Below are 18,030 nucleotides of genomic sequence, written 5' to 3'. Positions count from 1 at the left end.
AAGTTGGTAACGTTGAATGTGCGCAAGAATGAAATGAAAACTGATCATGAAAAGTCTGCTACTGTAATCAACTGCATTTCCACTATTTTCAGTGTGCAAATATTTTCCAGTTGATTTGGAAAACGTACATCAATTTGTTTCAATCAATACAAGTGCCTCACTTGGAAAGATACAAACCAGCTAAAGGATGAAAGCTAGTATCTGGTTCCATTTTAACAATGGATAAAATGGCTATTGTATCAAGTTAAATCATAATACCAAGAGCAGAATAACATTCAGAATTTCCATAAACAATAAAGAGAGGCTTTGTTCATCAATGAAATTGACTGAACTTGGTTTTACAGTTAGTGTTACAGACAGAAGCATTGCTACTTCGGTTTAGACACAGAACTGGTCCCTTAGATTTTCCTTGAAGCAATATGGCTGAGAAATGAAACACAAATCCAACCCAGTGTGGAGAAACTTCCAGCTTCACTTTTGTGGTGAGGCTGCAACAAATGCTTCTGCATGGCTTGCTATGGAGGCAAAAATTGTCAATTCCCAGCATATCTTGTGGCCATGTCACAGGTTGTGCATCTTCTATTCAAGTTCCTTTCCAGGTGTAATCTGGCCACTTTAAAGGATATGAAGTTTGTTTGCATTGTAGAGACTGGTGAGACAAAAAAAAGACTATTGGGAGATCACAACAGGGAGAACTTGGGACAGAGTCAGTTGGTTAGTGCTCTCAAAGCAGAGGTTTGGTACTTAGAAGTAGAGAAAATGGCTGGAGGCAGCAGACTGGAAACTGCTAACAATAGTCAGGGCTCAAGAAAAATTCTGAGTAGCTAAGAAGGTAGAGAAAGTTTGTTGGCTGTGTTCCAAACCCATGATCACTTCCATTTAGAACAAGGGCAGCAGATTAATGGAAATGCCATCACCTGCAAGTTCTTCTCCAAGGTACACACCATCCTGACTTGGAAATATTTTGCTATTCCTTCAGTGTTGCTGGGTCAAAATCCTGGATATCCCTCTCTAATAGCATTGTGAATGTACCTGCAGCACATGGACTACAGTAGTTGTTGTGGTTCTGTTCGCCGAGCTGGGAATTTGTGTTGCAGACGTTTCATCCCCTGTCTAGATGACATCCTCAGTGCTTAGGAGCCCCCTGTGAAGCGCTTCTGTGATGTTTTCTCTGGCATTTATAGGGATTTGTATCTGCCGCTTCCGGTTGTCAGTTCCAGCTGTCCGCTGCAGTGGCTGGTATATTGGGTCCAGGTCGATGAATCAGTGGTGATTCAATCAATAAGCACATCGACCTGGACCCAATATACCGACCACTGCAGCGGACAGCTGGAACTGACAACTGGAAGCGGCAGAGACAAGCCACTATAAATGCCGGAGGAAAGATCACAGAAGCACTTCACAGGAGGCTCCCAAGCACTGAGGATGTCACCTAGACAGGGGACGAAACGTCTGCAACACAAATTCCTAGCTCGGCGAACAGAACCACAACAACGAGCACCCGAGCATCAAATCTTCTCCCAAACTTTGAACTACAGTAGTTCAAGGCAGCACAGGCAATAAATGTTGGCCCAGCCAGCAACACCCATGCCCCACGAATAAAGATAAAAATTAGATTAGGGTTAAGCCCCAAGAGTCATTAGGTCAGTGCAGTTGATAAAGGGGTGAATGAAGCCCACGATCAGTAGTTAGTGCATTTGCAAAAATATTGAAACTTGATAAAGCCCAGGCAGTACTAGCTTGGTGAAACTAGCTATCTGTGAAAGGACTGGCCTTGTGCCTTCAATGTGGGAATGCAGCCTCAGGACTCCACAGCAACACAATGCTGAGAGAGAGAGAGAGAGGGAGAGAGAGAGAGAGAGAGAGAGATAGAGAGATAGAGAGAGAGAGAAAGAAAGAGAGGGAGAGATATTAAACAACCAGGATGTGAGCATTGGCATCCTTTGGAAATGAGACAAAATAATTTAGGAATAAATCAGAAAGCAGGTGACTTTTTCTCACATTAATTTGCCTAATTTTGTCTTTGTTAAATATGCCTCTCAAAAATAGAGAAATCTTCTTCCATTACAAAATACATATCTTTAGCTATTCTTCATTTGATTCTACACGAGTCGAAATCTTTCAACATGTCAGTTTAAATAGGATTTGCCTGGCCCTTCAGTGTTCTACATTGGCTGCAGTCTGGGACAAAGTCCACAATATTGTGCAGCAATAATTTAAACACAGCAAGTTAAAGTTATTTTGACTGAATTTTCTGACACTAAAGAATGAGCAGTTAACTTCCATATTTCATCATAACATGAGGGAATTCTAATATACAGACAGGCAGGGGGATGGGATCCGGACTTGTAGTCCAGCAAGTAAGCTAGCTGTGTGTCAGGATGCCCAAGACTGTAGGGAGGCTGTGGAGAAGGTAGCACTGAAAGGGACTACTTGCGGACACAGAGATGGGCTCAAGTGCGTATACTTCAATGCAAGGAGTATCAGAAATAAGGTGGGTGAACTTAAGGCGTGGATCGGTACCTGGGACTACGATGTTGTGGCCATCACGGAAACATGGATAGATGAGGGACAGGAATGGCTATTGGAGGTTCCTGGTTACAGATGTTTCAGTAAGATTAGGGAGGGTGGTAAAAAAGGAGGGGGGTGGCATTGCTAATTAGAAATGGTATAACGGCTGCAGAAAGGAAGTTTGAGGGGGATCTGCCTCTGGAGGCAGTATGGGCTGAAGTCAGAAATAGGAAAGGTGCAGTCACCTTGTGGGTTTTTATTATAGGCCCCCCAATAGCAGCAGAGATGTGGAGAAACAGATTGGGAAACAGATTTTGGAAAGGTGCAGAAGCCACAGGGTCGTAGTCATGGGCGACTTCAACTTCCCAAATATTGATTGGAAGCTCTTTAGATCAAGTAGATTGGATGGGGCGGTGTTTGTGCAGTGTGTCCAGGAAGCTTTTCTAACGCAGTATGTAGAGTGTCCAACCAGAGGGGAGGCCATATTGGATTTTGTACTCGGTAATGAACCGGGACAAGTGGTGGGCTTGTTAGTGGGTGAACATTTTGGTGATGGTGACCACAATTCTGTGACTTTCACCTTGGTTATGGAGAGAGATAGGTGCGCACAACAAGGAAGATTTTACAATTGGGGGAAGGGAAATTACGATGCTGTAAGACAGGATTTGAGGAGCATACATTGGGAGCATAGGCTGTCAGGGAAGGATGTGGTGGAAATGTGGAACTTTTTCAAGGAGCAGATACGACGTGTCCTTGATATGTATGTACCGATCAGGCAGGAAAGAAATGGTCGTGTGAGGGAGCCTTGGTTGACCAGGGAGGTTGAATGTCTAGTAAAGAGGAAGAAGGAGGCTTACATAAGGTTGAGGAAACAGGGTTCAGACAGAGCAGTGGAGGGATACAGGATAGCCAGAAGGGACCTGAAGAAAGGGATTAGGAGAGCTAAGAGAGGGCATGAAAAATCCTTGGCGGATAGGATCAAGGATAACCCCAAGGCATTCTATGCGTATGTGAGAAACCTGAGAATGATGAGAACGAGGGTAGGTCCGATCAAGGACAGTAGTGGGAGACTGTGTATTGAGTCGGAAGAGATAGGAGAGGTCTTGAACAAGTACTTCTCTTCAGTATTTACGAACGAGAGGGACCATATTGTTGAAGAGGAGAGTGTGAAACGGACTGATAAGCTAGAAGAGATACCTGTTAGGAAGGAAGATGTGTTGGACATTTTGAACAACTTGAGGATAGACAAGTCCCCCGGGCCTGACGGGATATATCCTAGGATTATGTGGGAAGCAAGAGAGGAAATTGCAGTACCGTTGGCAATGATCTTCTCGTCTTCACTGGCAACGAGGGTGGTACCAGGGGACTGGAGAGTAGCGAATGTTGTGCCCCTGTTCAAAAAAGGGAATAGGGATAACCCCGGGAATTACAGGCCAGTTAGTCTTACTTCTGTGGTAGGCAAAGTAATGGAAAGGGTATTGAGGGATAGGATTTACGAGTATCTGGAAAGACACTGCTTGATTAGGGACAGCCAGCACGGATTTGTGAAGGGTAGGTCTTGCCTTACAAGTCTTATTGAATTCTTCGAGGAGGTGACCAAGCATGTGGATGAGGGTAGAGCAGTGGATGTAGTGTACATGGATTTTAGTAAGACATTTGATAAGGTTCCCCATGGTAGGCTTATGCGGAAAGTCAGGAGGCATGGGATAGAGGGAAATTTGGCCAATTGGATAGAAAACTGGCTAACCGGTCGAAGGCAGAGAGTGGTGGTAGATGGTAAATATTCAGCCTGGAGCCCAGTTACAAGTGGAGTTCCGCAGGGATCAGTTCTGGGTCCTCTGCTGTTTGTAATTTTTATTAATGACTTAGATGAGGGAGTCGAAGGGTGGGTCAGTAAATTTGCAGATGATACGAAGATAGGTGGAGTTGTGGACAGTGAGGAGGGCTGTTGTCGGCTGCAGGGGGACTTAGATATGATGCAGAGCTGGGCTGAGGAGTGGCAGATGGAGTTCAACCCTGCCAAGTGTGAGGTTGTCCATTTTGGAAGAACAAATAAGAATGCGGAATACAGGGTTAATGGTAGGGTTCTTAGTCAGGTGGAGGAACAGAGGGATCTTGGGGTCTATGTACATAGATCTTTGAAGGTTGCCACTCAGGTGGATAGAGTTTGTAAGAAGGCCTATGGAGTATTATCGTTCATTAGCAGAGGGATTGAATTCAAGAGTCGTGAAGTGATGTTGCAGCTGTACAGGACTTTGGTTAGGCCACAGTTGGAGTACTGTGTGCAGTTCTGGTCGCCTCACTTTAGGAAAGATGTGGAAGCTTTGGAGAGGGTGCAGAGAAGATTTACCAGGATGTTGCCTGGAATGGAGAGTAGGTCGTACGAGGATAGGTTGAGAGTTCTCGGCCTTTTCTCGTTGGAACGGCGAAGGATGAGGGGTGACTTGATAGAGGTTTATATGATGATCAGAGGAATAGATAGAGTAGACAGTCAGAAACTTTTTCCCCGGGTACAACAGAGTGTTACAAGGGGACATAAATTTAAGGTGAAAGGTATAGGGGAGATGTCAGGGGTGGGTTCTTTACCCAGAGAGTGGTGGGGGCATGGAATGCGCTGCCCGTGGGAGTGGTAGAGTCAGAATCATTGGCGACCTTTAAGCGGCATTTGGATAGGTACATGGATGGGTGCTTAATCTAGGTTAGAAGTTCGGCACAACATCGTGGGCCGAAGGGCCTGTTCTGTGCTGTATTGTTCTATGTTCTATGTTCTATGTTCTATACCTGTCAGATTGTGCAGCAGCATTTTCATAGAAAAACTAATAGTTGGAGACTCAGCCTATCAGACAGAATCTTTAGATATAAAATAGAGAAATTTCAGGTTTGGACCTTATTTCATCTGAAGCACTAAATTTAATCTATTCTCTCCACAGATGCGGTGTCCTCTCAGCACTTACTGCTTGGTTTCAGCAACTGCAGTATTTTCTGTTTACCCACATTTTCAAAGAGCTTGATCTCAACCCTCAAAGAATTTTTCTGACAGTAATATAAAGAAAAATCTTAATGAGTCAAATCCCAGGGGACTGTCTTCCACTGTAGGTTAAGCAGAGCTTTACGATAGCACAGGGCATCAAATTTGTGACATGAATACATCTCTAGTTAACCTAACGTGCTGACAAAAGTCTACACACGACATACTGAATCATTCTAAAATGTATTGCTTGCTGTGTTCCAAATTTAAATTCTGAATAGAAAGTACAGTAGAGGAGCAAAGAAGAACTTCATTCGATTTATACGTAGCCTATCATCTGGTGGCCCTAAAAAGACAGGCCAGGGTTTAGCAACGGAAATCTCTGCAGTTCTCTTCTAATGCACTCTTTCTGGAAGCATGTGATACAATCCCCCATGCTGTCAATGTAGTAAAAGGGGTTTTCAGCACAAAGTCTCAGAAAATCTCTACCGCCTTTACGGACTTTGCAGGATTGTCCACCTTTGATTAAATTTCCACAGTTGTCTCTGCTGAAATTTCCATGCTGGCTTCCAAAGACAAGTACAAGTTGCCTTGTCATTAGATTGGTTCACCTCCTCCTGTTCAATACGGTGATGTATAGTTGTAACCAGTCTGAATGCAATATAGTAAATGCAGTTTGTAGTCCTGGTTTCTGGTACCAACTTCCTCTAGGAAGTTGGATTGTGGTCTTGCCTCTTACCCCTGGCCTTGATAAGCTGAGAAATCAACCACCATCAGTTGTAGGACTTTTGGGTTCCCAGTCACATCTGATCCATTGGCTGCAACTTGGCCATGATGTTAACTTTAAACTTTTACTGCTCAAAGTTGAATACCTCAAACATGTGTACCACATACCACCAAATCCAAGGCAGTGACTGTCAGCACCCATAAAACTCTACTCTTCACACAATTGCACATACTTTCCAGACAGGGTCATTGCATAATCATGAGTAGGCCTTCTGGAGTTACAAAAGCAGTTTTCTCTTAAGCAGGACATAATTTTCAAACCCAGGTTGCAAACCCAGCACCTGGATGGTTTGTGGTTTCCGAACCTGCTCTGCAACCTGAAATGTACTTCCCCTTCAGGGCTGAGTTTAGAATCCAGTTACTGGTACTCAATGTAACCAGACTGCCAGCAGCAATGATGGGACTTGCTTTATCTTGCCTAAGAAAGAAGGTGCCAAATTGGAGGGTCAGAAGTCTAATTGCACATGAAAGTGGCCATATGGCCCCAGGAGATGTAACACACATGACCTGGTGCAACACTCCCTCAGATTCACTTTATAGAAAATGGTTCCACTTCTCTTTGTAAGTCAGTCAAATGGGTATCTATTAATGTGCCTCAGACTGTGTTCATCAATTTACATATTGAAAATTTAGTCTTGTTCTGCCAGGCCCATTAAAAAGTCCTTTAAGTAGCTGAAAGGGTTACTAGTTGAGGTTTAGCAGGTCCGCCCTCATTTTCAAAGTGGAATATAGTCTGAAGGTGCCTAGATCCAAACAGATGCCTTTCACTACCATGGTTTTCAAAACATACCCACACCTACTCCAAACTCACCCCAACTAAAAGTACAACCTGCAGCCTCTTTTATAAGGTTCGACAATCTTCCTTAGCTTAATTCCAAGTTGGCAGGGTAATCACTTTCTCCAATCAGCGTACCTTAAATGACACATCAACATAGGGTACCCTCATTCAGTTTCCAAGACATAGAACCAGCTGTTCCTAGGACTATTGCAATGAGACTATGGAACCTCTCACATTCACAACATTTTTCACACTATTTTTGAAAGGTTTTCCTCTTTAGCACTGACAAGGTGTTGCAGGGCAGAAGTGGGTACTTCAGATGCTGGAGATTAGTGTCAAGGTTAGAGTGGTGCTGCAAAAGTACAGTAGGTCAGGCAGCATCAGAGGAGCAGGAAAGTTCGACGTTTTGGGCAAAAGTCCTTCATCAGGAATGAGGTATTAAAGTAGAGCATTTCAACAAGGAATATCCTGCAGAAGACCAGGACAACCCTAATGTCAAACATAATAGGGTCCACTAGGTTAATACAATTTTTCAAATCCAAATTGATTACTTTTTGGTATATCCTGGAGGGTTTCACAGAATGTATCCAGAAGGCCATTTTGAGAATGGGCATTGTGGTCTTAGTGCTCAAGGCAACGCAGGGTATAAAAGTATTTTGTGATTTTGCACACAAGACTACCAATCTTGTTAAGATGTCCTTCGGAACTTAGCCTACAATGGCTTGCCTTTCTGTTCAGTTACCTTCGATATCCTCCAAGAATCTATCTTAAGCCCTTGCTATTTTTAATTACACACTGCACCTGGCTATATCATGGTAAACACAATGTTAATTTTAGTTATGCTGACACCATCCAGCTCTACCTCACCATAACCTCATTTGACGCCTCTACTGTCAGTGATTTAAATCAGACTGCTTAATCCATGATCTAGTATAGGACAAGCAGGAAATTTCTCCAATTTAAAAAAAACAGGAAAACTATACGCATTGTCTTGGTAGCTACTCAATTCCCTACTTACTGGCTCCCTGACAACTGTGGGAGTTGCCCTGAAGATGTGCTTCTCACCATTTATGTGGGCTACCTCCAAACTGAGTTTCACTTAGCTTATCCTTTGCTGAAACTCTCTTTCAATTACCTCTCGGCTTCCTCTTAAAGCTGCTATAATCAAAGCTCTATTGCCCATTAGATGCTGCTCCTTTTATTTTTATAATATTGTCATTAAAAACTTTTTAAAGTCTTTTACAAAAGCAACTATATATAAAAGGAATATAAAAATACAAAAAGATAGAGGTAGTACAACAGCGTCATATCACAATACTCTTAATAATAAACTACCTACTATTCTACCAGAACAAATGTATATACTTAACTTAAACTAAACCACAATCTAATTAAAAGAAGTTAAATTAAGATTAATTCAAATTAACTTAAATTATATCACATCACATTATTCTATTTCACTCACCACACCTCCACAGAAGCTCCCATCCCTGGGACCACCAGTTATTGTACCCATATTTCTTCCAGCTTCCCCCTCCCAGGGCTCCACGAGTCGCCCAAAAGGACTCCCACAGCTATATCACAGCCCCAATTAACATTGCCGAGAGGTCTGTCACGTCTTATAAAACTGCTCTGTTTTGTGACGCACCACATTTGTAAGGTAGTCTTGGGGGAGATGCTCCATCAGCAGCCTGAGCCATCCCAGAAGATCTGGGGTTTTTCTAACATCTAATTCATTGGAATGTTCTTCCTCGCACAGTGTGTAAGAATGTTACACAGACTCTTCCCATGTGCCCCCAAAGAGGGTAAGTTTGGCAACCCCAGGAGAAGAAATACTGGATCCACCTCGATTTCAATTCTCAGGATGTCCTTCAGCTCCCTTACTATGGCACTTTAGCATCTCCGGATCTTACAACATGACCAGTAGCAATGTGGGAGAATGGCTATACTAACGTTACATTTAGAACATCCTGGTGACACTCCTCTCTTGAACTGAGCTAGCCTCTCTGGGACCATATAAGCCCTGTGTAAAAGCTTCAATTGCATGGCCTGCACTTTGTTACATATCACGATTCTCTTTACATTTTCCCATATATCTCCCCATGCTTCTAATGAAATATCCTCTCCTAGTACCCGATTCCAAGGCCCACAGAGCCTCTCCAAGTCTGCTAAAGTACGCCCTTTCTGTAAATAATAGAGTATTAACCAAAAGAGTGCCCGTGCACTGGAGCACTCTTTGCTCCATGTCTGACTTGTAAGGCTGAGCCAGGAGTGTGGTCCATCTCTGTATATAATCCCTTACCTGAAAGTACTGGAACAGGTCCCCATTAGACGATCCATATTTCTGACTTAGTTGACTAACCAACATCAAGACCTCCCCCTCAAATAAATTTCCCAAACAAGAGATTCCCTTATTCTCTCATGCCTTAAAGCCAGAGTCCATTGCTCCAGGTTTAAATCCTGGAGCTCCTGCCAACTGGGTAAATGGAGAGGTCTGAAGCCAATTGCCCTCATTATCCTCCAAACTTTCACCATATTCAAAATGCTTGGACTCTTACACTGCTCGGTCATGGATTTCATCTCATCCATGAATATTAGATTAACTAGGGGACACCTCAACCAAGCAGCTTCAACATCATGCCAAATCGACACCAAATCCCCCTGCACCCAGTCACCCACAATATGCTAATTGATATCTCTTCAAGTCCAGAAGGTCCAACCACCTCCACCTTTCCCCGCTGTTCCCCCCCCCCCACCTTTCCCCGCTGTTTCCCCCCCCCCCCCCCCCCCCCCACCATCCCCTCCCCTGTTCTGAGGGAGCTGCAGTTTAGTAAATGTAATTAGGAGGTGCCTGTGACACCAAGATGCTGCTCCTTTAACAAGGTTACGTTGTCCTTTGTTTTTGGTTCCCCCAGCGTGGTCGTAAATACAGAGGGGTCTAGTTTGGATGTGTTTTAGGGCCAATTTTATTATAGCTAACAGATACTGCCTCAGGCAAAAGGCTTATGAATTTAAAAAAAACACTCGTGCAACGAAAAGGGAGTGGCCAGTTCTCCCAGCTCAGCTCTTCTCTGGTCTGGTCTTAGCAAGCAGTCAGTTTTTTGAGGCTGCTGGTCAAAGAAACAGCTCCAAGGAAGGTGTTCCATGCTAAATCTCTCCACCGTCTCTCTCTTTTGTAAGTCCCATTGTTTGATTTGACTTTTTTTGCCAAGGGATATTTATGTGCATTGTTGCAGGAATTTGGTTGGGATAATCTGTTGGGTTTTTGGATAGGTTAAGTTATTCTATATTCTGTTCTCTCGTGGTTAGGCCAGCTGCATCTCCCCATGTTACATCTGCTTAAAACAACTAGCAAAGTTAGGGTCTGGGCGACTTTCTTGAAATGTTGAGGGGGTCTGGCCTCGACCATAACACCACATCCGTATTTCCAACAAGCCCTGTTTACCAGTCATCCTTGGCCACTGACCTACATTAGCTCCCTATTAACAAACAGCTTCATTTTTTAAAAATGCATTTTTCTTTTCAAATGCCTATAACTCTGTCATTTCTACCATGATAGTCCTCAGGAGACATCTGTGCGCAATTAACTATGGGTTCTTGAGCAACCCCCATTTAATTCTTCTATCAATGGTGCCATGCCTTTGACTGCTCAGCCCTAGGCTTTGGAATTCCTTCCCTAAACCAGTCCAACTCTCTCTGATCCTTCAAGATGCTCCTTAAAATCTACCTTTTGACCATCTTCCCTGATATAGTACATATATACATGGACATGAGTATTTATGCACCATTACATACAAAATAATACATTTTTTATATACAAGTGTACATGTCAATCATTTAAAATGATAGGATTTCTGGAAAAAAGTCACTAACACTCAATGATAATTCAATCATGACTTATCCCAGAATATTCCTTTAATTGTATAAGTGTTTAGTTGACCTTTGCTTTTCATTGGATTCTGCTACATTTAAATGTTTTTCCAACGGCGTACAAAATTAAAATCCATTTACACAGCTATCCAACTTAATGAATAGTATAAGATGATTATATAAAACATTTTCTCAAGAGTCTACCTTGGGTAAGATTTGATCAAGTAAGTGCCATGCAACCCTACCCAGTATTCTGAATTAATCAGGTACAAGGCACACACCATCCATCTCCCACAAAATGGTTAATTTCACAAAATCCATCGAAAACATTAGCAGGAAGCAGACATATCAAGGTTAGAAATATCAAGCAGTGGCAAAAGTGCAGTTTGCAGAGAGGAAAGCCAAATTATTTCTGTCACACAGATCAATCCCGAAATGGTGGGAACAGCACACGAGTCTATGTTTTCACTACAGACCCAATTACAGTTCATTAAACTCACTGCTTGTGAATTGGATGCTTTTTGCTTTCAAAATCTTCCAGCAGGAGATACTCGTCCCCTTCTTCTGTGGCAAAGGATGATGTTCGGCTATTTCACAGAGGAAATGGTTGATTACAACATAACAAAGGTTCACCTAATTTCAGTGCTGATTGTAATAAAGAGCTCAAATAAACAGAAGGAAACATTAATTCGTGTATAAGTGCCATCTCTCATTGATGTTCAGCCGAGAACAAAGCAGTATGTTACAAAATTTAATGAATCTGCAACCTTTTAATTCTGTGTATCTGTTAGATTATAAATGACATCAAACACAAATTGAAATTTATGAATATAAAATATAACAAAAGCACAGGGAAATAATTGAATAACTTGTTCTTTTAATCTTCAGAGTTTAATGCCCAACATATTTTAGTAATTGTAAAATATCGGTTTTGTATCAAAAGCTGCCTTCATTATGGTTTCTTTCAAGGGTTATTGTCAAGGATAGAATCAAGCTTAAAGTTTTTCTGAAGAGTGATGTAATACACTGGAAGTCAACTTATTTTGACAGTATACTGGATTAGTGGTGCTGGAAGAGCACAGCAGTTCAGGCAGCATCCAACGAGCAGCGAAATCAACGTTTCGGGCAAAAGCCCTTCATCAGGAATAAAGGCAGTGAGCCTGAAGCATGGAGAGATAAGCTAGAGGAGGGTGGGGGTGGGGAGAGAGTAGCATAGAGTACAATGGGTGAGTGGGGGAGGAGATGAAGGTGATAGGTCAAGGAGGAGAGAGTGGAGTGGATAGGTGGAAAAGAAGATAGGCAGGTCGGACAAGTCAAGGAGACAGTAACTGAGCTGGAAGTTTGAAACTAGGATGAGGTGGGGGAAGGGGAAATGAGGAAGCTGTTGAAGTCCACATTGATGCCCTGGGGTTGAAGTGTTCCGAGGCGGAAGATGAGGCGTTCTTCCTCCAGGCGTCTGGTGGTGAGGGAGCGGCGGTGAAGGAGGCCCAGGACCTCCATGTCCTCGGCAGAGTGGGAGGGGGAGTTGAAATGTTGGGCCACGGGGCGGTTTGGTTGATTGGTGCGGGTGTCTCGGAGATGTTCCCTAAAGCGCTCTGCTAGGAGGCGCCCAGTCTCCCCAATGTAGAGGAGACCGCATTGGGAGCAACGGATACAATAAATGATATTGGTGGATGTGCAGGTAAAACTTTGATGGATGTGGAAGGCTCCTTTAGGGCCTTGGATAGAGGTGAGGGAGGAAGTGTGGGCACAGGTTTTACAGTTCCTGCGGTGGCAGGGGAAAGTGCCAGAATGGGAGGGTGGGTTGTAGGGGGGTGTGGACCTGACCAGGTAGTCACGGAGGGAACGGTCTTTGCGGAAGGCGGAAAGGGGTGGGGAGGGAAATATATCCCTGGTGGTGGGGTCTTTTTGGAGGTGGCGGAAATGTCGGTGGATGATTTGGCTGATGCGAAGGTTGGTAGGGTGGAAGGTGAGCACCAGGGGCGTTCTGTCCTTGTTACGGTTGGAGGGGTGGGTCTGAGGGCGGAGGTGCAGGATGTGGACGAGATGCGTTGGAGGGCATCTTTAACCATGTGGGAAGGGAAATTGCGGTCTCTAAAGAAGGAGGCCATCTGGTGTGTTCTGTGGTGGAACTGGTCCTCCTGGGAGCAGATACGGCGGAGGCGGAGAAATTGGGAATACGGGATGGCATTTTTGCAAGAGATAGGGTGGGAAGAGGTGTAATCCAGGTAGCTATGGGAGTCAGTGGGTTTGTAAAAAATGTTAGTGTCAAGTCGGTTGTCACTAATGGAGATGGAGAGGTCCAGGAAGGGGAGCGAGGTGTCAGAGATAGTCCAGGTAAATTTAAGGTCAGGGTGGAATGTGTTGGTGAAGTTGATGAATTGCTCAACCTCCTCACGGGAGCACGAGGTGGCGCCAATGCAGTCATCAAGTAGCGGAGGAAGAGGTGGGGAGTGGTGCCGGTGTAATTACGGAAGATCTACTGCTCTACGTAGCCAACAAAGAGACAGGCATAGCTGGGGCCCATTCGTGTGCCCATGGCTACCCCTTTGGTCTGGAGGAAGTGGGAGGATTCAAAGGAGAAATTGTTAAGGGTGAGGACCAGTTTGGCCAAACGAATGAGTGTGTCGGTGGAAGGGTACTGTTGGGGACGTCGGGAGAGGAAAAAACAGAGGGCTTGGAGGCCCTGGTCATGGCGGATGGAGATGTAGAGTGATTGGATATCCATGGTGAAGATGAGGCGTTGGGGGCTGGGGAAACTGAAGTCATGGAGGGCGTGGAACGCAATGCAATGCCAACTTTATTCTTTCGTGGTAGATTGACATTGCCAGCAAGCCTTACTTGGCATTTGTTGCACATCCCGAATTGCTAGTGAATTCATTGGTTTGCTGGACCTTTGCAGAAGGCAGTTAAGACTCAACCACCTTGTTGAGATCAGGAGGGACATGGGCCAAACCAGGCAAAGACTGGGAGATTGCCTGCATTGAAGGGCAGTAATGAGCCAGATGGTTTGTTTTTAACAAAAAATGGTCATCATTTTCAGACTTGCATTCTAGATTTTATCAGCTGGAAATTTGAATGCATTGGAATTAAAGCCATATGTCTAGAGCATTGATTTGGGCCTACAGATTACCATCACACAACTGTCTCCAAACCTTATTTCTCTCTGAGCCTTATCTGCTAGGTTAAAATGGTAGAAGATGGCAATAATGTTGATTATGGTGCAATAATGACCCATCTGCTATGATTTGCATTTTTCATCCTACTGCAAATTAACTGAGCTCAGAGATGGCCTCAACTAAAGTCCAAGCAGGTTTTGGAACACAACAAAATTCTCAAATCTTTGCAATTTTAATCAGTGGCTATAGGAGAACTAGAAGGAAAAGAAAACAATTACAAATTGGAACTGTTTGAGTTTTGATCTGGAGGGAGTATACATTTGAGAATACTTAATGCAGATGGTAGATGCAAGATGTGGAACCATGTTCATGATTAACCTAAAGACAATATTACTTTGCACTAAATAAGCTAAAAAGATAAGTGTAGATGAAATTCAATAAAAGGCACTTGTGCAGATGGTTTTCCTAGTATTGTTGGCTATGCAGAATGGTCATATAATGTTTGCAATCTCACAGATTTAATTCACATGATCACTTATACAGCAGTTGTAACAGAAAGGCCATTTCGCTCATACATTATGTTCTTTGCAAGAATAACAGAGTTATGTCCACACTCTTATTCCACCAGCGCATTTCTTCAAACCTATCATCAACCTCCTCAGTTCACAATGCTACAAACCTGCAAATTTTAAACCTGTGCCAGGCTGTCTAATGATCAATTTGTATCAAATAAAGCAGTGATCCTATGTATCAACCTCTGGGCAACCCCACTGTATACCTTTCTCCTGTTTGAAAACAGGCACTAACCATTATGTTCCAACTACTTTGCCTTTTCTTGTACTAAAGTCATAAACTTTGCAATTCCCCAGTCCTCAGTTTTTACTCCTTGATCTCAAGTCAAATGGAAGATTATGGCCAGTGCACCTGTAATGTCCTTTACATCCTTGGATACGTCTCATCTGTTTTGATCCTGGTGACATACCAACTTGATGTACAGCCAATCTCATCTTTATTTTGTTTTAGTTTATCCTGCATCTCAATTACATCCTCTTTCACTAATTTTGGCAGCACCACCTTCCCTAATACAATCAGCAGACCATAAACCACAATCATGAAAATACACAGTGGTCACCTGGTTCATCTCATCTCATTCAAGCAACCTCCCGTTGTCTTCTGTCACAGTATCCAGACGGTTGTCATGGAGATGACTTCAGCTTTTTTTTTAGAATTACACAAGTTGCTTCGATAGCATTCGAAAAAATGAGTATTACTGAAAACGAAACATGAAGTTTTACCTTGCAATCTTCAGGACAGTAACTAATGCGAAATCTCAAAAGAAACAACAATTTATATTGTATTAGAAGAGGATGCTGATTTGATGGCAAGTGATTTGTCTGGTTTGAATTTGAATAAATGCTTGGCAGTTAACTGTTAATTGGTTCATTCCCTAATCAGTGTACTGAACAACCAATAAGCATTGTTTTTGTGCAGTACGAATAGTTGTCCCCTTTGAAATTTGGTATTCCTGCAGTTCTATACTGATGAGTGCAAGCTGGAAATATTCAAGTTCTATACTACCAAGCAATTATTTGAAAAGAAAATGGTTAAGCTTTCCTATTAAGATAATTGCAACAACATCCAGAGATATGCAGGTTAGATTAATTGGATTATCTACAGTGTGGTAACAGGCCATTTGGCCCAATAGATTAGCCCCGAGAAATGCAGGATCACAGGGATAGGATAGCAGAGTGTGATGCTCTTCGGAGAAATGGTGTGGACTCGACAGGCCAAATTGCCTGCTTCCACTCTGTAAAGATTCTGTGAACTAGATGAAATCAAGTGTTTTAATCATTTAAGTTTAACTGTTTTACTTGTGACGCGAGTGAGGCTGCAGAGTAGCAGCACAAATGTGTAGGGTCCTGCCCGAAGCTCATCTGCTCTGTCTGATTTTACTTTTGTTTTATCCTTCTTTCATTGTTTATTTTCTTAATGTATACATTCTGTGGGAGGGAGTTTGTGCTGCACTGAGGAGATTGGTTTGGAGGAGACCAAGCCCAGGTGAGGTGGAGTCGAGCCATCAGGTGGCGAGTAGGCCCAAAGCGGTGGTGAGATCAGGCTGCCCCAGACTGAGTTTGGCACAGACAGGAGGCGAAGCCTGGCACTCTGCTTGAAGGACCGTAATGCTGAACTGCTTGTTTCTTTATCTTTCTAGTCTATTCTTAAGATCCTGTGCGAAAATACCTTTGTATCTAAGACAGCGCCATAAGTGGCCACTTTGTAAACTTGTCACTGTACTCATTTGAGAACGTGACAACAAACCTAAATATAAAGATAAAGAATCAAAAAAGGAAGATAAATCGAGAAGAGGGAGGACAGAGAAGAAATAATAGCTCCCAGATTAATAATGCAGATTAATTAAGAACTTGACAATAAACCTAATTCTACAGGCAAACTTCAGACTTTTCTTTTGTATTGATCGTAGGAAGTCACACTTTTAGAGTACTTAGCTACTAATTTGACCTGGACCTTCAAAACCAATGCTGCAGTTATAAAAATGCAAGGTAGCGTGAAAGAGGCAATTGCAGACAGAAGATAATTGTTACAGCGTTCACTTTCCTTTGTAGAAGTACTGTTCTGAATATTCTTGCATCTAGGTTTATAGAAATACTGTTTCAGGCAGAAAACAACTAGTATTCTTTCACAGAACTGGAAGTAGAGAGAGATTTTAAGTGAACCATAGATTCCCAGAGGAATCAATGTTAAAGCCAGAGTTAGGTTCCTTTAGACCTGCTTCTGCAAAAAAGAAAAACTTCAGTCTGTAGAACCACATTCCTGGCTGAAATAACTTACAAAATAAAATACATCACAAACCTTCAAAGAATTAAAAACACAATAAACAAAGTATTTAGAAATAGTCTTATTGTGTTTTCAATGCAGTAAAATGGCAACATTATTAATAATAATAGCTGCAATGACATAGCTGCATGCTTGGTTGCACCTGTGATGTCACGTTATTTATTTACTATGTTAAAGGCTAGACTACAAACCTGACCTCATGTTCTATAGAAATCCATTGATTTCACACCAAAGTCTCGGTCATAAACTGCATGGTCTCCTGCAGGTTACTAAATAGACTTGTGGTGTCTATGAAGACCCCAACTGAAGTCTGCGAGAATCCAGAAGTTTAACAGCCACGCTCCAATTTTACACATGTCCAATTTTACAGTGTTCCACCTACTGACGGCCTTAGCCACAATTGCAGCCTTAAAAAAAATACATTTGCTTAGATCACATTACTTTTCGAAATACCAGTCTCCATCTTGTGGCAGACAATAGTCCCTGTTGATAACAGCAGATGTCCCAAGATTACCTGCATTTGCCAACATTTGCCACTGGATGGAGCCTATGACTTCAATGCAAGTTCAGTCCAGGAGCCAGGAGAATAGAGTGGTTGAAAAACAGGAGAGAAGTGTCAGAAGTAAAGATGGGAAGGGGAGGAGGAGGAGGGGGATGGAGAATGAAGGTAGAAAACTGGGGAAAGGTCATGTGCACATGAAAGCCACAAAAGAGAAAGTCCATGGAAAACCAAGTGAAAATATCAAAGTTAAACATATACTGTAAGTCTGGGACTCCAAAATAGGCATTAGGACCGCAAGTGGGTTGCAAGCTGAAATTATGGCTGTTATGGAGCTCTGAGCAAGTCATTAACAACCAAGCTCCCACCTTAACAGGTCGTTGTTATGGGAAACACTGCTCTAACTACTTCATCAACATTAAATCAACATTAATTATGAACTTAATGTATGTTCTCTTTTGAAGTTATAAAGTCTTTGGTGCTGTTAGATAAATACTGGGACGATGCAAATGTTAATTTAAAAAGAGACTCCAGGCACCTTGCCATGTTCCTGAGGAATCCTTTGTATTTCAATTTGAAAACTGCTCAGAGCTGATTATACCAATGATGTGTGAAAAACAGAATTATTACACTGGAAGTAGAT

The 18,030-nt window shown here is 42.7% G+C and overlaps 1 protein-coding gene across 12 annotated transcripts in view; it reads right to left on the bottom strand.

The window, feature by feature from the left end:
• gab1 (GRB2-associated binding protein 1) overlaps positions 1–18,030 on the bottom strand; it is a 235,421-nt gene that overhangs the window by 29,945 nt on the left and 187,446 nt on the right. For 9 of the 12 annotated variants that reach the window (XM_072584139.1, XM_072584140.1, XM_072584150.1 and 6 more), the window contains one exon: positions 11,414–11,500. The exons of the other annotated variants lie outside the window; for them this stretch is intronic. In XM_072584139.1, the coding sequence (XP_072440240.1) occupies positions 11,414–11,500 (87 nt within the window). The remainder of the gene's footprint in view (positions 1–11,413; positions 11,501–18,030) is intronic. 12 annotated transcript variants of the gene reach the window in all.

This window comes from Chiloscyllium punctatum, chromosome 14, assembly GCF_047496795.1.
Source record: "Chiloscyllium punctatum isolate Juve2018m chromosome 14, sChiPun1.3, whole genome shotgun sequence".
In the NCBI taxonomy this organism is placed as follows: Eukaryota; Metazoa; Chordata; class Chondrichthyes; order Orectolobiformes; family Hemiscylliidae; genus Chiloscyllium; species Chiloscyllium punctatum.
Note: the sequence above shows the minus strand (reverse complement) of the source record. Positions and strands in the feature narration are given on the sequence as shown.